Here is a 21777-nt window from a genome sequence, read left to right on the forward strand (position 1 = left end):
ATTCACCGTGTCTGCTCTTCCTAAAAAACTGTTCTCAAAATGTTCTCATCAAGGAGCTTCTTGTGCTATATCTTTGTTAAAGAGATGGAGCCTGAGTTCTGAGGTATTCTGATTATCTGAAGAGATTACTTCATGACACACTGCTATCTCAAAGAACAGAAGTAGGGAGATTCAAAACAATTCTATTTCTTACAGAGGTATAAATTTCTGTGCTAGGAAAACAATGCGAAAGATACACATGGCCCATAAACATAACCATTCCCATTCACAAATTTTTAAATGAAACCAACCAGCAACCTCATGTGAGAAAGTTCTTCTATATTGATTCACTGAGAGAAATGAGGACCTTAATTTTCTCAAGAAATCACCCACCTTCAGAAGAGTCTGAATTCTGTATTGGGGGTGAATTGGACTTGGTCTCAAAGCTTCCCTTTCTCTACCTTCTTAGCTTATCAAGAGCAATTGTTATCTTACTTTGTTTTCCTTCATAAGGAAATCTGAAGATTAGGAATCCAAAATATTTGAGCATAATTAGATAATAGATATGTTTATGCTCTGTACTGACGTTTGTCTGAGAAGGAGGAATAAGTGAGGTTAGTGGTTTCCAACCCTACGGACTACTTTGTGTGTGCCAATTACAGGGCTCTGTACAGAAACACCTCACATATACACACACTTCAAAAGCCACTATGATTTATTTTTACTTGTGTGTTTATACATCCACAAAATATTTCTTGAGTAGAGCATTTCAGGACTAAAAGAAAAGTAAGAAAACCACTCAGGCTAGAGTTTGAGAGCATAAGGAGGCAGGGAAGGAACTGGAGAGTAGAAGCTACAGGGTATACTGCTACAGGGCATGGCTAGGGAGAAGAAGCCATATATATATATCAATCTCAGTAGATTGATATTGGAAAATTGATATTGGAAAATATATATATATCATATATATACACCATATATATACACACATATGTATACACCATACATATATACACACCATATATATATATGGTGTGTATATATATGGTGTATATATATGAAAATATATGGTGTGTGTGTATATATATATACACACAACATATATATATATATATATATATATATATATATATATGATGCTTTTTGTTGATGAGGTGAGAAAACAATAACAGTGATCATCTTGGGCACTTTGTTGACTCAACAAACTGGTTCTGCTCCAGTCTCTTTATCCTTACCGACGTATTTAAAGAATATAGAACTTTGATATAAGGCAAGCAGAAGAACTTTGGATGATGCTTCTAGTCTGCTAAACTGGTCAAGTTTCTCAGAAAACTGGAAGCATATAGTATCACTAGCTTCTGGGATGCTCAAGTATTTAATATAGCTACGTAGAATACACCACTTCTTTTAATGAATTCCGTTACCTGGTAACTACTCCAATGTAACTGATTAAAACATGTCTTAGTATCATGACTATCTTTCTTCCAAATTTATCTAGTGTCAGAACTGAAGGTTACTGCTATGCTAAATCCCTTGCACGAGATGTGATTCTACCTTAAGGTTTTAATTTTCTTTATTATGATACTTCCAGATATGGAAAATGTGAAATGATCATAATTGTCATGATTTGGGAAGAAAGTTTTATATGTGTATATATATATATATATGGTTTTTTTTTTTTTTTTTTGAGACGGTGTTCACTCTTGTTGCCCAGGCTGGAGTGCAATGGTGCATCCTGGGTTCAAGTGATTCTCCTGCCTTAGCTGGGATTATAGGCATGTGCCACCATGCCCAGCTAATTTTTTGTATTTAGTAGAGATGGGATTTCACTATTTTGGTCAGGCTGGTCTTGAACTCCTGACCCCAGGTGATCCACCACCTAGGCCTCCCAAAGTGCTGGGATTACAGGCGTGAGCCACCACGTCCAGCAAATCAACATGTATTTTAACACTTAAAAAGTAGATTGGCCGGGATACTTTTTAAACCCAAATTTAATTTTGTGTGTGTGTGACTGAGAGAGCAATTAGTTATTACAACAGAGGCCAGAGTCAGCTCTCATTTTTGACAGTCATAAGGTAGCTTTCTTGAAGCTTTGAGATAGCAAATCAATGATTCTTTATGTGAAGAAGAAGGCACCAAAACATTTATGTAGCCCTTTCCTTAAAAAAAAAATTGTAAATCCTAGTATTCATAACAGTAGTTCCAAAGGTGATCATCGGTTTTAAACAGATAAAATCCATATAATAGCAGTTTTGTGGGTTTTAATATCACACACTACCAATGAGATGGTATTTACTAACACCCAACGCCATGGATAGTTACTCTAAGTAGGACTGTCTTCATTTTGCAGAATCAGGTAATGATATTTATAAATTGCCTCTTTAGAAATGAGGCTCTTCCTGCCTGGAAAAAGCCCGATGTTTGTTAGATTTGCCAAAGAGGAAGAGAGCAAATGAATGCCATTTGACTACTGTCCTTCAAACTTTAATATCATTCCTAATGAATGACAATCAAGACCCAGGGAGGAACAGAAGCTCCCCTGTCAGATTGATATCTGGGTAACCTAGCGAGCCAACTACCTATGGATCAGGGATTTTATTTCCAAAGATTCTGAGACACCCAGCTCTTACCAATGTTCTGTCTTCCCCATTCTAGGAAGAAACTCCACTTAATGTGGAGCGTGAAGTGACTGAGGAGTCACAGAACTGTGTCATTCTTGGCCACTGATGTTGGGGAATATTTAATAGTGCTACACAAGAAGTTTGCTGGGGGAACACACAGGGAGACTAAGCAGGCTCTATTATTGGCTCTCAGCTTGAACATTATTGGTAAATAGATATGCCACCAATTTTTATACATTGATTTTGTATCTTGAAATTTTTGTGAAGTTGTTTATGAGTTCCAGGAGCCCTTTGGCAGAGTCTTCAGGATTTTCTAGGTATAGAATCATATCATTAGTGAAAAGAGAGAGTTTGACTTCTTTTCCTATTTGGATGCCTTCTCTTTCGTTCTTTCGCCTGATTGATTGATCTAGGTTAGGACTTCCAGTACTGTGTTGAATAGGAGTGGGCAGAATGGACATTTTTGTCATGTTTCAGTCCTCAAGGGAAATGCTTCCAGATTTTGCCTATCCAGTATGATGTTGGCTGTGGGTTTGCTGTAGACAGTTCTTATTATTTTGAGGTATGTTTCTGCAATGCCTAGTTTACTAAGGGTTTTTATTATGAAAGGACATTAGGTTTTATTGAGACTTTTCCCACACCTATTGAGATAATCCGATGGTATTTGTTTTTAATTCTGTTGATGTGGTGAAATTGATTAGGATCTTAATGCAGATTCACAGATGAAAAATTGTTCTATTGAGTAGCAAATCCGTGGATAGCGATCTCATCTAGATAGTCACAGCATTACAGAGTATCCATGAAAAGAACTGTTTACTTAGCATTTAGTAAAAGTCATAGAATACCAGTATATAAACCTCTGGACTTACAAATTGATAATAATTTTGTACATTTTTCTTAAGTTCTTGCCTGATCGAATATTTCTATTTTCCTATTAGTTTTAGGTTTGATTAATGGATCACTGTAAATTCAGATGCACCTTTGCACTCACAGTGAATATAAGGATGTCCCTTTCACTTCTAATTGTTCCATAAGGATGTAAAATATTCTTAAAACTGTGAAAATGTTAAAGCACATTATAGCACACTTTACAGCCTTTCTTTGTATTTACCCTGCAAACAAGTCTTTGAAGCATAGAAATCTCACCTATCCGTAATCACAATTGACTGCTTTACTAAATTTTAAAATGAGGTGGAATCGTAGTGTATTTTAATTGCTAATAGGTAATAATGGCTAATAAATAGCAATTGGTTCAAACCTAACAAAAGTGAGACTCTATTTCCTAGTATTCTTGCCACTTTGAACTTGAGTGAGGCATTTATATATTCTGTAAAAGGTTAGTAATACAACTATTCTATAGTTTACTTTTGCAAATTAAGATGTGTGTGAAGATAAAATATAAATAATTTGAGTTATTAGAAGAAAACTAATATTTAAATCTATGGTATTTTATAGTGAAATTTTACAGTAACAGAAGCTATTTATTGAATTAACTAAAACCTACAGGTGTGTGTTGGTGGAGCTCCTGACAACACAGCTTCATAAAAAAGAAATTGCTTGACTCAAGGAGACACATAAAAAGATGTCCGATTATATTATATGAGTTAGTGGTCATTTTTCCATGAATAGTTGAGAAAATGACTATGAAAAAGAGATTTGGTAGAGAAATGTATTATTATGGCTGGGCACAGTGGCTCATGCCTGTAATCCCAGCACTTTGGGAGGCCGAGGTAGGCAGATCACAAGGTCAGGAGTTTCAGACCAGCCTGGCCAGCATAGTGAAATCCTGTCTCTACTGAAAATACAAAAAATTAGCTGGGTGTGGTGGTGGGCGCCTGTACTCCCAGCTACTTGGGAGACTGAGGCATGAGAATTGCTTGAACCCTAGAGGTGTAGGTTGCAGTGAGCTAAGATAGCGCCACTGCACTCCAGCCCAGGTGACAGTGTGAGACTCCATCTCAATAAAAAGTAAAATAAAATAAAAAAAGAAATGTATTATTATTCATGGAAAAAATTAGTATATATTATTGCTTATCAAGTGCTTTGCAACTCGTTCTAATCAAGGCAAAATAACTTTATTGAAAATTGAAAATTACAGTCTCCATAACCAAATGGTTATACATTACTTAGTACTTTCAAAGTGATACCTCATTGCTCTCCTTTAAGCTCTAATTCAAAGATATATTGACTGTCTAAGAATCTGTGCAGGTCATTTCTTTAAGTATTTAGAAAAGGATTTTTATTTTACTAAGGTTATCTATTACCAAAAATTAATATTGGAATGAAAATAAATTTTAAGTACCATGATGAATATTTAGAGCTTCTCCAACAGTTTAGTGCTATTTTTTTCTTGCAGGCTTGTACAGCGTATGTGGATTTTATGATTTCCGTGGCCAGACTGATTCGTCAGGAAGAAAGATTGCCCGTCGATGAAAACCAGCTTGCTTTGGAAATGAATAAAGTTATGGAATTGGAAAAAGAAATTGCCAATGTAAAACACATTTTTTTCTGATACACTGAATAATGTCAACCGCTTTTTTTTCTTTCCCCTCTCTATCATACTTTAAGAGTAAAAGCTACAGCACTTTAACCAAATAGTAAAAATGCATGGCTTGGTAATAGATCATTGACTTCAAAAGGACCTTTGAAACTGAAGAATTTTATAGTAGACTGGGTTCTTGACATTTAAAAGACACACTAAATTGGACAAATATTAAACTAGAAACACTTAATTGCCTATTATAAGTGGATTCCATCAGAATTCTACCATTTACAGTCAAACTGTTGTTAGATGCCCTTCAGACTCAGGGCAAATGCAAAGCTGTTTTAGTTTTGATATATATATAGAATGTTACTTTATTTTAAAGTTTAAAGTGATCACAGAAATTGTCTCTGTTTCTTTCTAAGAAGTATTAACCCCTGAACATAGCCATGTGGCAATGTGATACTAATGAGTTCAAATTGTCAGGCTGCTGAGCTGATGGAGGATAAGACAATAATTTCGCAACAAAGCCCAAGGAGTGTATTCCTGAATTTCTTCTGACTCTAGATCAACCCTTCGAGTCTGAGTTGGCACTTTCTTCCCTGATGATTCTTTGATAGGGCACTGCAGTCTCAAGTGAGTGAACTCTGAGTCTAAGCAGCATTCAGTTTATTGATTAAACCCATGGTCAGAGTCAGTCTAGGACCCACAGAGTTCTCTTTGTCATTGCAAACGACAACCTGTCTCCCTGACTCCCTATCTGCTTGCCCCTGCCATCTAAGCTCATCAGAATCTTGAAGAGTCAAGATCATGGAGGGCAATTTTAGCTTTCCTGGGGCTATGTGAAACCAAAAATCTCCTATCAGAACCAGGCTGTTCTTGGAGCTGCCACTGAATGAATGGCATTTGAATGGGTTATAGGTGGTTCTGTGTTGGAAATAGACTTGCTAGAGGAGAAGTGTTTCCTGCTCTGGGTTTTTGCCACTTGCACCTTCCCAGACCATGCTCTCCTTTGACCAGTGTCAGCTCTGTAGTGTTGTGTCTTACCTCAGCATTATGTGTCTATATTTTCAGTCTTGTATTAGACTCTTGTATTAGATTGTCATGAGGCCTTAGCCATCTTTGAATCATTTATGCATCTCTAACAAAATCCAGCATAGTATTGCACATAGGACATGCTCAATAAATAATTGTTTTCAGTAAATGAATAGGTAAGTGACCTAAAGGGGAAACTGGAGCCATTGTCACTGAGAAATAATTCCAATTTTAAACCTTTACCTTTTGTCTCTTCTCACTTAAAATTGCTTTTACTCATTTCAGCCACTAGTTGGGGAGTTGTTATTGCAATTTTTTTTTTTTAATTCAGTGAAAGAAATAAAATTGGATGCTGCTGAATGTAGAGCACTAAACTGGTCTGGCAGGATGGGAGAATGGTCACAAAGGTCCATGGTGTTGCCATTTTCAGATAACATGCAACCAAATCGTGCTCTGTACTTGGAATTTTCTGTGTTACTTGCCATAAATTCTTGTAGAAACTGTTGCACCTTTTTTTTCCTTGCTGAATTTTAACTAGGACACTGAATGGTAATGGTGAAGATGGGAGAGAGAGTATTTAAGAGAGAAATTGGAGATGACTATATCAAAGAAAATTAAAATATGAAACATTCACAGACACCACTGAACTGGCCATTAGCCATAGCTCATAAATATTGCTTATATGGCTTGGCAGTTGTCAAAATATAGGAAGATTTTTGAAAAATTTTAAACTTGACACCACAGCCAAATCTCAATAATCCTTACTAAATATACTCCAAAAATCTCTTACATTTCACTTTTTTTGAAATGACAAAACAAATTACAAAAACAAGTACAGAATAGGACTTAAATTATGTTGTACCTATCCTATATTTTTACCCTCATATTTAGTTATATTAGTTATTTACCCTCATTAGTTACCCTCATATTTAGTTATATTTTTCTAAAGAATTCTTAATTCTAAAATAATGGATAAAAATTAAATCCATAGGCTACGGCTAAACCTGAAGATCGAAATGATCCAATGCTTCTTTATAACAAGATGACATTGGCCCAGATCCAAAATAACTTTTCACTAGAGATCAATGGGAAGGTAAGTGGTAAGTTTTTTGTGCTCTCTTATTGTGCTATTTTCTAAATTATAACATTGAAATACTCTTTCTAAAATTCATCAAGTTTTTATTTATTGAAATAAATGGGACTTCAATTCCTTTTTTTTTTTTTCAAGACAGGGTCTCGCTCTGTTGCCCAGGCTGGAGTACAGTGACACAATCTTGGCTCACTGTAACCTCCACCTCCCAGGCTCAAGTGATTCTCCTGCCTCAGCCTCCCAAGTAGCTGGGCCTACAGGCATGCACCATCACACCTGGTTAATTCTTGTATTTTTAGTAGAGATGAGGTTTGGCCAATCTGGTCTTGAACTCCTGAGCTCAAGTGATCCGCCGGCCACAGCCTCCCAAAGTGTTAGGATTACAGGTGTGAGCCACCACTCTCAGCTGGTAAAATTCCTTTTAAGGCAGCTATACAATAATATTAGAAACTCCCATAGGAAAGGGTTTGGAAAATACTAAAACTGAAAATCTTTCTGAGAGGCCATTATATAGTCATCAGACTTGGACAGTCACACAATAAAAGCACTAGGTTTCCTTTTAACTCCAAAAAAGGATAATTTATTCATAGAACTTCCCATGTTCTCATCAAGGCCATCTACAGAGGTGTTCAGAACAATAATTCAGAAATAGGACACAAATAAAAAGAAAATCTTTCCCATAGATTCCATTTATAAACAGCAATTGACTTCTTTTTCCTTACCTAGTATCCAATCATCTCTTTTTGTGGCTATGCATTTATTCTTGTGTATTAGTTGATGCACACAACCAAGAAATGAGGCAACATCCATAGGAAACTCTACAAACTACCATATTCAGTGATGACATTCTCTTTGGCACTAATTCTAGTTAACAAGAACTTTTCCAAAGGCGTAAATTATTGAGTTAGACATCTTACATAGAATTTTTTAATATAATAAGTGTTTAATAAATATGTTTTGAAAGAACGACCTAAACCACCAAAGGAAATGAAGAAAAGTGTATAGCATAGCACCCCATACTCAGTAAGTGATGTATGCTTGTGTCTGTGTGTGTAAAATACAACCTAAGATATCGATAGTCTTTAACATTATCAATTCCCATTTAGAAAGACAAGATTTCATCTTTTGGCAACTCCATACTTAGCTTCTGAAGTATAAACATGGCATGCCTGTAGACCCAATATTGATAATTGAAAAGATGCTATTTTCTTTGATTTCATAACATCACTGTACCACTGCTATAACAGTATATTTTCATCTATAATAGGATTTCCACTGAGATGTGTTACTGTGTTTGAATGAATTGTTTATTAATATCCACTTTTAAAAGCTAAACACTTTATACAAATTTCCATTTTTGCATAAACCAAAAAAGCTTTATTTTTAAATTTAAATTTAAATTATATTTTTATTTTCTGTATTGGTTAGACAAAGAAGATGACATTAAGCCTAATTTCTAGGTGTATGTTCCTTAAGCTTAAAGGCTTTGTTTTCGCTCTTAAATGGTTTGTTTAATTATGCTATGTAAATAATCATGTTGCAGAACTAGTTTTTATTTAAAAACTGATTGAAACAATTGAGAAAGAATCCCAAGTGAATATCAAACTGATCAATGTGATAATTATGTGATGCAACTGACACCTTTTAACGTCCAACCCTCTAACTATAACTGGATCTTGGAACCAAGAAGAGAAATCCACAATTTCTGAATGTTTCATGCCTGCTTTTTTCCAGCCATTCAGCTGGTTGAATTTCACAAATGAAATCATGTCAACTGTGAATATTAGTATTACAAATGAGGAAGATGTGGTTGTTTATGCTCCAGAATATTTAACCAAACTTAAGCCCATTCTTACCAAATATTCTGCCAGGTAGGTATGTCACAGTTGCCATGTCCTCAAAGTTTGCATTTCATATCACTCTTCAGAAGCTTTGCAGCCTCATCTTTTCTGTTGCTGGGTGGTGGTTTTTTTTTATACAGAGATCTTCAAAATTTAATGTCCTGGAGATTCATAATGGATCTTGTAAGCAGCCTCAGCCGAACCTACAAGGAGTCCAGAAATGCTTTCCGCAAGGTGAAGAAAAAATCTCTCTTTTCTTAAGACTTAAAGCATAAAGTGATACATGGTTATGAAGGCTTACCATGTACACTGCTAGGACATGGTGAACTTTGCGAAGGGACAAAATGCCAAAGTTGGTTATCTTGCACATATTTAGGATATGTTGCCAAGGAAGATAAATCTTCGTGGGCTTTACCATCTTATGATGGTCTATGTGGCACCGCGATTGCTTTGTCCTGTAAGGAGTTACATTTGGTTATTTAACCAGTTCATGAAAGAATACTGTCTTGATTTTTTTTTTGTTATTGTGTTAAAAGTAATTTCGGGGTTATCTATTTTAATTAACTTGGTTTTCAGATGCTCATTGCACACTGGACATATACACAGATGGACAATATTGATGTGGGCAGTCTATTGAAAGTACCCCTACCTGAAGTTAAATAAGACCTTTTCTTAGCCTACACCTATGTTATTTAAACAATCACCATTTTGGTACTATGGTGAGGGGAGTAGGCAGTAGGGATTGAGGAAGGAGAGACTTCAGCAAACATGTTAGTTGGAGTTTTGGAAAGAAAATAACGTTGATTGATTAAAATTTCTAGTTTTTATCCTTAAAAAGAAAATGAAGACATCTTTTTAAAATTAAAGAATGCAAAAATGTATTGTGCTAAAATCTCCCTTACTTAGGTTATCCTGTTATTCTTAAATTTATACACATACAGGTTCTGTAAGTACTCAGAGTTCAGCTAAAACCTTGAAAAGCACTAATGTGTTTTCTCATATACCATATTTTCCCCATTACATTTATTGAATATGACTTCACATTTATGTTTGTGCAGTAGTTACAATGTTGTATTTTTTTCTAATGCTTTCTACAATGATATAAACTTGTAATAGCAAAAAGTTCTACTGGGGCATCTGCTGAAAATATGCCTAGTTTTCAGATCATATATAAGTAAGCAATCCATTTGGATTACATTTCGTCATAGACTAGGAACATGTGCCTTGTGAGGAGAAGTGATGAATATTTCAAGAACTTAGACGAGACATTTGTGAAATGTGTGCTCTTAACATGCTCCAGACCTTTCCTTCTGGTCAAATGCCATTTCCTTTTTCTCTTCCGTAGGCCCTTTATGGTACAACCTCAGAAACAGCAACTTGGAGACGTTGTGCAAACTATGTCAATGGGAATATGGAAAATGCTGTGGGGAGGCTTTATGTGGAAGCAGCATTTGCTGGAGAGAGTAAACACGTGGTAATGTTTTCAGAATAATACACTGTCAGTTATACAGGACACTATCAGTTTGTTCACATTGATGAGCAATTACAGTTCTCCATCATTTGGCTAAAGTTTTATTAATTTAGGCAGAGAACCTCTGAATCATAATATGCCATTGTTTCCCAATAAATCTTCCCTTGCCTTCCCCAAGAGTCTAGTTATGTTTCTGCTCCTAATACTGTCTAGTCCAAAACCAACTCACCATTTTCCAGAAGCAGTGTATTTGGAGTACCCAGTAATATGTTCTATTGATATAGTCATTTATAAACTCTTCTGTTATCAAAATTGCCCCAAAATTAATATTTTCTTAAAAACATAGATAGTAAAACAGGATTTATTTGGAGTATAAGAAATGTGCTTTATTTTTCATTGTTAGGAAAATGAAGACAGTGGAACTTAATGGTACAGTGAAAGAATTTATTGAAATGTTACTTTATGCTTAGCTAAACCACTAATGGTAATGACAGCTCTAATATTTTATGTTAGTTCTTCCAGTATGATAGTACATTCTGAAAATGATTTTTACCTTAATGCATCTATTAAGACCTATTTAATCAAGAGTGTCGATAATAGCAATATTGCTTTTGAAATATAATGGTCCCATATATGTGTTAGTTTAGGTCACAGTTTGTCTATAAATTTACATTTATTAACATATTAAGTCATACAAAGATAGCATGTAGTTCTATTTTTTTAAAGGCTGTGTTACAAAGAATGAATTAATGACCTATATTTGTCTTCTGTTCTGATTTGAGGTTGAGGATTTAATTGCACAGATCCGAGAAGTTTTTATTCAGACTTTAGATGACCTCACTTGGATGGATGCTGAGACAAAAAAGAGAGCTGAAGAAAAGGTAAAGAGCAGGCAGCTAACTAGCAAAGAAAAATCTGAATAGGAAAAATTAACTTTAAAAACATTTAGGAAAAAATATAATCAAAGATTGCATAAAAACTTGTAAGCTCCTTCAATACGTAATGTTTTCAGAAAGAGTTTTTGTGGATAAAGATGTATTTCTACAATTTTAATCTTTTATCTCTGCAACCAATACCCTAGCAAGGTGAAAATATTAAGTTTCTGTTCAAGCAAATGTAAGGTGGTGCATTATAAGATCTATAATTAAAGAGATGTTGAAGGAGCTTTTTTATAACTATTCCTGCCCACCCGTAATGTACAGCTTTTATTGAGACTTTTACTGTCTTGCATAAGAATAAGTCTAGGATTTCTCAGGAAATCTTAGGTTTAAATTTACTGTGATCATTTGTCTTTATAATTATATAATAACTAGGGGGAACATGTCCTGTGAAAACTGTGAACATGCTTTATGAGCAACATTCACATGCATCCTGACTAATCTCTGTAGTTAGGGTGGCAGAAAATGCAGACTATTTGGATTGATAGAGGAGACCATAATAAATGTATTTTAATAAGATAATCAACCTCTGGTCTAGTTTTCTTTTAGAATTAAATCACATGGAAGGACTATCTTTTTTCAGCTCTCAAAGAGCCCTGAGTGGGTTAGGCCTAGAACCTCAGCCCCCAATATTGCTGTCTTTCCATCACTCTGGCCAGCTCTTCAGACATTCAGGTTGGATTTGCTCCTTTCATGTCACAGCTGTGCATGACATGGTTCTGCTTGGTAAAGCCAGCTGGATTGTTCTGGATCAGCATTTTCAAAGTGGTGTCACAAAATACTGGACATGCAAGTTGTTCCACAAGAGGCTCATGGTCAAAAGAGTTTGGTGAACACTTCTTGTAGGAAGGCTTCCCTCATCTCACCCTAGGCTGGGTTACATGCTCCTTGGGTGTGATTTTATTATCATACTTGGGAGTTAATATTTATTTCACTGCTTATCATTGCTGTTTACAATAAGCTTTTTATGGGTGGGGGCGGGGGGGGAGGGGGCAGAAAATACTGCCTAGCATTATATCCTCAGCCCTTTACAGCATATCTGGCCCTTGGTAGACCCTTGAAATATATTGAGTGAATAAATTGATAAATTAATTTCCCATCTTGGACATTTATAATAACTTATGATTCTAACCTTATAATGTAACCCATTTTTAACTGTAAGAAGTCCTGCAATAAAGAAACTTGCTTAATATTTTTGCTACAGTATTTACCCAAAGTAATTGACAATAATTTTTTTGTGTGTTTACTACCTTATACTTTCTGTAGAATTTGTATCCTTTAGAACACTCTTTAAGGAAATGTCTTACAGTAAATAAAGCATCATTGAGTGGGGGCTGGTTTGTCATGACTGATGGAAAACCTACAAGAAAATGGGTTTGGCCTCAGTGACTTCAGTGATACATATGAGGCCTGATCCACTGACTGGGGAAACCCTGGGCTCATGTAACAGATTTGTAATAAAACTGCATCCATTTGATGGCAAACCATGTAACTCAGAAATACAGGCTAAATCCCCCATGAAAAATTTAAATTAATTAAATTATTTAAGAGTGATATGAAGTGGTAGAATCAAAAGTCAAGTATCATTGAGAAAATCAAGAGAGAAATAAAATAAAAATAGAAATAGCAAGTAGTAAACAAGTGATAATGAAATAATAAAATAAGTGAAATAAACCATTTTAAAATAATTAAAAATGAACTTTAGAAATAGTGGTAAATAGGCCAGGTGCAGTGGCTCACTGGTGTAATCCCAGCACTTTGGGAGGCCGAGGCAGGCAGATTGCTAGAGCCCAGGAGTTTGAGACTAGCCTGGGCAACATGGCGAAACGCTATCTCTACAAAAAATACAAAAATTATCTGGGTGTGGTGGTGCATGCCTATAGTCCCAGCTATTTGGGAGGCAGAAATGAGAAGATCACTTGAGCCCAGGAGGTGGAGGTTGCAGTGAGCCCTGATTGTGCCACTGCACTTCGGCCTGGGCAACAGAACAAGACCTTGTCTCAAAAGGAAAAAAAAAAAAAAAGAAAAAGATAGTAGTAAATACATGATAAATATGAGCTGGAATAACAAGGAAAGCCCTGTTTTCCACTCATCTAATTAATATCATTTATTGAACTTGAGAAGGTAGGTACACTGACTTTGGAGAATAAAGGAGAATATAAAAACTCCAGGAACCAATATTTAGGAATAATATTAGCAGTAAACCTGTAAGCCCATATCTGTTTTCTCAGCCAGATCAATGAGGCAGAAAGATAATTATAACCTGCTAGAATGGAAGCTCTAAATATTACTCCTTCTAAAAAATTGAGAAAAAAAAAACCTTTGAGAGAAAAAGTTCATAAAAGTACAAAATATGTGGTACAATGAGTTTTGTCACTTTTCATGTTGGTTTTCTTGAGAAAGCTGCAGCCTATAAGGACAAGGCATTAGAAACTCAATTTCAGACCCGATTTTCATTTACTCTTGAACATCCCAGGAAAGAGCCATTGCAAAGATCTCTGTTTAAGTATGTCAGACTTTTTATGAACAGTACTGTTTTATGAACAGTATGGGTCACGTTATTCAATTGCTAGTCATGGGCAGATTATAAGTTTGTATCTGAAAGTTATATAATCATCTTCACCTTCAATATTATACTTTTCATAGGCGTTAGCAATTAAAGAAAGGATCGGCTATCCTGATGACATTGTTTCAAATGATAACAAACTGAATAATGAGTACCTCGAGGTAAGTCTCTATAAAGACTCTGGACTACTGATACTTAAGGCTGGTAGTAGTGTTGTTTTTAGCTATGAGGTGCCTGAAATTATGGGAAGTAGCCCAAAACCACAGGTTGTATTATATAAAGCCTTCAACGCTGGTGCCAGAATGCTATTTGTTTGAGCCTTTTTGTTTTCATTAGCCAGGACTATATTTGGTTATTGTTCATTTGGTTTCCATATGTTCCATTTTAAGAACAGTAAGTAAAATCTGGTGTCCTTTAAAGAGTATCAAGGAAGGGACAGACATCAAGGTGTTGAACAACAGGCAGCCCTTCAGGCTCCTTACCACGTTTTACACAGGCTTCGAGTTTCCCTCCACCTTCCAAGTTTTCCTCTGCTGGATAAACCAATTCATGCCTACTGTATTTTAAAAACAAAACAAAACAAACCCTGATATTTGAGAACTGAAAACTATTTTGTTCTGCCCTGGTAATGTAACAGTTAAAAGAACAGAGTTGCTTAAAGTCACTACAGTGCTGATTTCAGACTCAACTGAAAGTCCTCTTGCTAACTTTGCGGTCACCACAACTACATGATACCCTGGTGACAGCGAGGTGATCCTTGCCCAGGTCCTGGGATGACAGTGATTCCTCATTCATTGATTACTAGTCTAGCATGGGGATTTGCAAGCCATACTGCCTTCTTCTCTCTTTCCATTTGCAGAAGAAACTTGACTTTCTCTTTTAAATGAGCTGGTTACAGCTTGCAAGCCCCAGGGGTCCTTACAGCAGGAGCATAGTGGCTATGAACATAGACTCAAAACCAAGTTCCTTGATTCTAGATCCCAGTTCCACCACTCATTTAAACTTGGGCAAGTGACTAAATTGTATCTCAGTTTCCTTGACTTTAAAATGGGGATAGGAGCCCTTTAGTTCATCGGTATTAAATGAGCATAATATTAGATTCTATTAGTATAATAGAATTAAATGAGTATAATGTATAACTTAAAGTACTTAGAATAGTACTTGGCACATGGTAAGTACTAAAGAAGAATGTGCTATTATTCACATGTGTTATGTGAAGATTAATATCATTAATGTGAGGTTTGTTTGACACTCAGTTTCATTTGATTATTATAAACTAATAGACTGAATTTGTGATTTGGCTGGAGTACTGACCTGTGACATACTAATAGAATTAGGTTAATTGGAACTACATCCTTTTTTGGTAAGTTTTTTAATGCTCTCTGTTGACTTTATTGACTGATAGAATTTAAGAAAATCCCTATGTTTTTCAGCAAAAATTTTGAAGATACCGGTTTTAATATTTCTCCCCAAATCTTTTATATAATACAGTTGAACTACAAAGAAGATGAATACTTCGAGAACATAATTCAAAATTTGAAATTCAGCCAAAGTAAACAACTGAAGAAGCTCCGAGAAAAGGTGGACAAAGACGAGTGCGTATATTCTCATTTCTAATGTGCTCATTTAGAAGCAAGTCTTTCCCTCCTTTCTTTGTTGGATTAAGTGAAAGAGCCTCAGTTAGAAAAATATTAAAAAGTACAAAGTCCTCTTTTTACTGAGAACTTCTAAAAGCATCTAATTATGGTATACTAAAGATACGGATCAAAAATTTAACCAGATTAAAATACCTTTCTCATTAAGGTATCCTCAAATTTACATTTCTTTGGTTTCACCTTATATCGTTGCCTATCATCTCAATTTATTTGTGAACAAGTTTCTCAAAAACACTTTAGCTTAAGTAAGCCAATTCATAGCTCCTTTAAGCCTTCTCTTAGGCCTTACTCTGTGTCCAGAATTTTCTTCTGCTGACAGCCCCACCTTTTTTCTATCAGTCAATCCCACAACTCCATCCCCTTCATAGATAGTTAATGTAAGACTTTTCGAACCCTGTGGTAATCAAATAGGAGATACCAGGAACCATTCTTATTCACAGTCTTCTTATGTTCTTAATCTCTGCTTATTAGTGACATCAGTACTTCCTAATAACTATTAGTTTAGAGTTTATTTTTTCTATTAAATAGATATAACTAACATATTTATCAGCATGTGTGTTTATGCACCTAAATTCCTAGAACCACTTACGTTGACTTTTTCTCCCTAGGCCCTTAGCCCCTAAAGAATAGGGGCTATTCCTTTTGACCATAAAGTCTCAGCATCTAGCATACTGAAGAATCTCAGTTAAAACAAAATTAATGAGTGAGTCAGCAAGTGAAAAATAAATATACTAACTTGATTTGTGTGGTCACTAACACATTAACATGCCAAAGAGATGCTTGTTTCATTCATGCATTCATTTATCCTTTCATGCATTTATTAACATTTTGGAACACGAAGTCCACGTGTCATTGGGTACTGGGAGAATCAAAGGTGAACTTTGATTACATTACAAGAGCAGAAGGTAGACAAGACATGATGTAATAAACTGCACCACCAGGAGGGAAATGTCGTGCCAAGCAAAGTACAAAGTGCTGTGGGCTTATTTGATGATAAGACTGTTCTGTTCTCAGTAAACCAAGTACAGGTTGGACAAAACTACTAATGGAAATGCCAATACATTTCAATCCTTACTCAACATGTTGAACTCCTGCAACACTGACGTGTCCTGAAAGAGAGAGCAACTCTTTTGCTGACTTCTAAGTTTCTATTGGAACAAATATTGTGTTGTCTGATGCTAAAAATGGGATTGCAAATATTATAGAATGTTTAGTGTCCCATGTGAGAAAGAAGGAGAGTGAATACACATGCTTGGTATTATAATCAAGTTACCATATCCTGTCTCTTGAAACACACAAAAAGTTATGCAAAATAATTATCTGGGTGAATTTATGATCTGAGAAATTTCTTATAAGTCTGTATATTTGTATTTCTTTAAAAATAGACATACTAAGATTTAATAATTGTTAGCACTATAAAATATCTATAGACAAATACTGTCAAATATTATTTCTGAAATGGCCAAATTAACCAGTACCCATAGGACATCAGGAAATTTCTTCATAATTCTAGAAATAGTTGTTGAATTATTGCTTGAAGTTTTCTTTTGAAGTTAACGTAGTGCCAGTTTCATAATCATTTTGTCATATAATTTACACTGTTCATTCCCTTTCATCATATGGGCTGATTTTCTCTGCATTCATCTCTTTTTAAGATAGTTAATCAAAAGCCAAAAGTGTATACAATATTTTAATGAATGTTTGGTCAATAGCACACATGCTTCAGTAGTACTTTTTGGTCCTCCCCATGAGCTTCTGATGATCACAAATGCAATATGAATTCTAAGGTCTTCTCTGCTATACGGAGCCAGCTTTCCTTTCTTTCCTATAGTCTGCCTGTATACCAGATACAAAGGTTCAAAACTCTAGCTGCACATGATAATCACCTGGAGAACATTTTAAAAAATACTGATTCCCCAGCTCAAGCACCCTAGAATGTGATGTAATTGTTCTGTAGCTGGAACCCAGATACACCCACCAAGTGAGAACCCCTGAGTTAGTGTTATTTCCTTTTTGTATGATATCATTCCTGTTTGTATTCAATTTTATGGAATTTTTCACAAGGTGATGCCTTTAATTTGGCAATTTACATTTAAAATTTATTTTTATCTTCCAAAATAATCAGAAACCCTCTGACAGTAATTGCATCAAATCATTAAGACTGAGCCCTATAGGATACAACATGATTGAAGCTCCTCTCATTTTATTAAGGTTTCTTGCAGGGAAAGTTACTGACTTATTTTGAACCTGCTTAATAGTAATAAAGTTGGCTGGACATGGTGGCTCACGCCTGTAATCGCTCCACCGCAGTCCAGCCTGGGCAACAGAGCAAGAATCCATCTCAAAAAAAAAAAAAAAATGTAATAAAGTCATTATTCTTTTTTCTTTTCTCTTTTTGTAGAGCACCAAGTTCAAGTCCTTGCTGTGTATGTTTAGACAGATAATTTCTGTTGCTTCTACTTGTTCACATAGCCCATAGTTACATCTCAGAGAATTACATTTTCAGATGCTCAAGATCCTCACTCCCAAAGTCTTGAAAGAGAAATATGTGTGCATACCCAAAATTGAAGGGACAGAGTTGAGACTTTTGTAGGGTTGTATTGTTGGGCACTTTAGAGAAATGATGATGCATTAAATTTTCAAGGCAGCAACTAATGTAAATAAATTCAATTAGCCAAATAGTAAACTTCTAGACACTTTTGTCCCCCAATTCACATGCTCTCACTGGGCAAACTCATTTTACTTCTCGACATCTTCTATCATCATCATGTGAGCTGAATATTTGTATTTGACTCAGATCCATTTACTAAGATTCAAATCCAAATGTCTAGATGCTTATGAAACATCTCCATGCAGATGTCTTACTGACCCTACAAACACAGCATTTGTCATTTAGGCAAAAATTAATATCTGCCCATTTTCTAACAACCTCCATTTTACTGCTACCAAGACAGAAACCAAGGACTCATTTTAATCATCCTAGACTGATCCCTTTCTGTTATTCCTGACATCTATAGTGATAGTTAATTCAAATCTCCATTTTTTTTGAAAAAAAAGTCTGCATCCACCAGCTGCTATTTAAATATTACGTAGGAATGGGAAGAGAGGGGATCTCCAGCTCACCATTCCCATGGTCCCTTCTGTAATTCAAACATTTCTCATTGTTCATTGACTCATTTCAATTGTTATCCTACTTTTTATTACCAATCATCTTATATATCTTCAGTTTAACTTCCACACTACTACCTTAGAGATTTTTTTGAAGACACAAATTGGCATGTTATTTCCTAATGAGAACACTTCAGTGTATCCCTGTTGCCTGTCTCATGATGTGTGACCATTTTGAAAAGAGAACCAAGGCTCTTCATACCTCACACTAGCTCTCCAGAGTTCCTTCACATTCACCCTACACCTCACCATTGTCCAAAGCTCCAGCCGTGGGAATTACTTCCAAATCTTTTCTCTGTCTTTCCTACGTCCTTGTCTCTTACCCTGGACCACTCTTTATGCCCTGGTTCATCTAACAGAAACCTACACATGGTTCGATTAAACTTTAAGTGTCACCTCTTCCTCACAGCACCCCATTGCATATTTCTCTTCACCTTGGGCTGTACTACACTTTGCACATTTTGGTCAAAGTACCAGTACATTTTACTATATTTAGTTGGACTAGCCCCTCTTGAAAGCAAAAACCAGATATTTGTGTCACCAGAGCTTAAACACTAATGAACAGAATGTAGCTCTTTATAAATGTCTATGGGATGAATAAATGATAAAATTGCCAATTTGTGATGATGATAATAAAACTAACTCAGCTGCTAAAATAAAAATGGTCACATCTGGCTGGGCCCAGTGGCTCACGCCTATAATCCTAGCACTTTGGGAGGTCAAGGTGGGCGGATCACTTGAGGTCAGGAGTTTGAGACCAGCCTGGCCAACATGGTGAAACCCCGTCTCTACTGAAAATACAAAAATTAGCCAGGCATGGTGCCATGCACCTGTAATGCCAGCTACTCAGGAGGCTGAGGCAAGAAAATCACTTGAACCCGGGAGGTGGAGGTTGCAGTGATCAAGATTGTGCCACTGCACTCCAGCCTGAGCGACAGAGAGACACTCTGTCTCAAAGAAAAAAAAAATAGTCACATCCAAACATTTCACTATCATGGCTGGTGAAGATACACAACATCATCTTTAACAAATTCAAGAAATTGAGGAAGTCAGGAAGTATGCATGTGAGACACCCAAGTTAATAATTTAGCTAAAAGGGCCTCCCTCTGCTCTTATGAGTGGCTGGCACCTACAAAGGACAGGGATTTACTTTTTTTTTTTTTTTTAAGATGGAGTCTCACTCTGTCACCCAGGTTGGAGTGCAGTGACACCATCTCGGGTCACTGCAACCTCCACCTCCAAGGTTCAAGCGATTCTCCTGCCCCAGCCTCCCAAGCAGCTGGGATTACAGGCGTGCACCACCATGCCTGGCTAATTTTTGTAGTTTTAGTAGAGACGGGGTTTCACCGTGTTGGCCAGGCTGGTCTCGAACTCCTGACCTCAGGTGATCCACCCACCTCGGCCTCCTAAAGGGATTTAAATTTTAAAAGCTCTTAATTCATGTGGTTTCTGATGCCTAGTATGTGTTTCCAAAATCATCTCAAACATTATGTCTTTTAAGGATTTAGCGCCAGTTTGTAAAGAATTTTAAACGTGTCATTATAACATAGAAATAGTGCTGAATCGGGAATATAATACCCTTTGGTTACTTAGTAATATTTCTAAAATATTTACTTCTTTTTTTTTATTATTATACTTTAGGTTTTAGGGTACATGTGCACAATGTGCGGGTTTGTTACATATGTATCCATGTGCCATGTTGTTTTGCTGCACCCATTAACTCGTCATTTAGCATTAGGTATATCTCCTAATGCTGTCCCTCCCACCTCCCCCAACCCCACAACAGTCCCTGGAGTGTGATGTTCCCCTTCCTGTGTCCATGAGTTCTCATTGTTCAATTCCCACCTATGAGTGAGAACATGCGGTGTTTGGTTTTTTGTCCTTGCGATAGTTTACTGAGAATGATGGTTTCCAGTTTCATCCATGTCCCTACAAAGGACATGAACTCATCATTTTTTATGGCTGCATAGTATTCCATGGTGTATATGTGCCACATTTTCTTAATCCAGTCTATCATTGATGGACATTTGGGTTGGTTCCAAGTCTTTGCTATTGTGAATAGTGCCGCAATAAACATACGTGTGCATGTGTCTTTATAGCAGCATGATTTATAGTCCTTTGGGTATATACCCAGTAATGGGATGGCTGGGTCAAATGGTATTTCTAGTTCTAGATCCCTGAGGAATCGCCACACTGACTTCCACAATGGTTGAACTAGTTTACAGTCCCACCAACAGTGTAAAAGTGTTCCTATTTCTCCACATCCTCTCCAGCACCTGTTGTTTCCTGACTTTTTAATGATGGCCATTCGAACGGGTGTGAGATGGTATCTCACTGTGGTTTTGATTTGCATTTCTCTGATGGCCAGTGATGATGAGCATTTTTTCATGTGTTTTTTGGCTGCATAAATGTCTTCTTTTGAGAAGTGTCTGTTCATGTCCTCTGCCCACTTTTTGATGGGGTTGTTTTTTTCTTGTAAATTTGTTTGAGTTCATTGTAGATTCTGGGTATTAGCCCTTTGTCAGATGAGTAGGTTGCAAAAATTTTCTCCCATTCTGTAGGTTGCCTGTTCACTCTGATGGTAGTTTCTTTTGCTGTGCAGAAGCTCTTCAGTTTAATTAGATCCCATTTGTCAATTTTGGCTTTTGTTGCCATTGCTTTTGGTGTTTTAGACATGAAGTCCTTGCCCACGCCTATGTCCTGAGTGGTATTGCCTAGGTTTTCTTGTAGGATTTTAATGGTTTTAGGTCTAACATTTAAGTCTTTAATCCATCTTGAATTAATTTTTGTATAAGGTGTAAGGAAGGGGATCCCAGTTTCAGCTTTCTACATATGGCTAGCCAGTTTTTCCCCAGCACCATTTTATTAAATAGGGAATCCTTTCCCCATTTCTTGTTTTTGTCAGGTTTGTCAAAGATCAGATAGTTGTAG

The 21777-nt window shown here is 36.1% G+C and overlaps 1 protein-coding gene across 6 annotated transcripts in view; it reads left to right on the forward strand.

The window, feature by feature from the left end:
* Positions 1 to 21777, forward strand: part of MME (membrane metalloendopeptidase) — a 155081-nt gene that overhangs the window by 102426 nt on the left and 30878 nt on the right. For all 6 annotated transcript variants that reach the window (XM_003256321.3, XM_003256322.3, XM_003256323.3 and 3 more), the window contains exons 9-16: positions 4957 to 5091; positions 7109 to 7210; positions 8942 to 9078; positions 9189 to 9282; positions 10394 to 10522; positions 11302 to 11400; positions 14104 to 14184; positions 15515 to 15618. In XM_003256321.3, the coding sequence (XP_003256369.2) occupies positions 4957 to 5091; positions 7109 to 7210; positions 8942 to 9078; positions 9189 to 9282; positions 10394 to 10522; positions 11302 to 11400; positions 14104 to 14184; positions 15515 to 15618 (881 nt within the window). The remainder of the gene's footprint in view (positions 1 to 4956; positions 5092 to 7108; positions 7211 to 8941; positions 9079 to 9188; positions 9283 to 10393; positions 10523 to 11301; positions 11401 to 14103; positions 14185 to 15514; positions 15619 to 21777) is intronic.

Source organism: Nomascus leucogenys, chromosome 11 (genome assembly GCF_006542625.1).
Source record: "Nomascus leucogenys isolate Asia chromosome 11, Asia_NLE_v1, whole genome shotgun sequence".
NCBI classification, from domain to species: Eukaryota; Metazoa; Chordata; class Mammalia; order Primates; family Hylobatidae; genus Nomascus; species Nomascus leucogenys.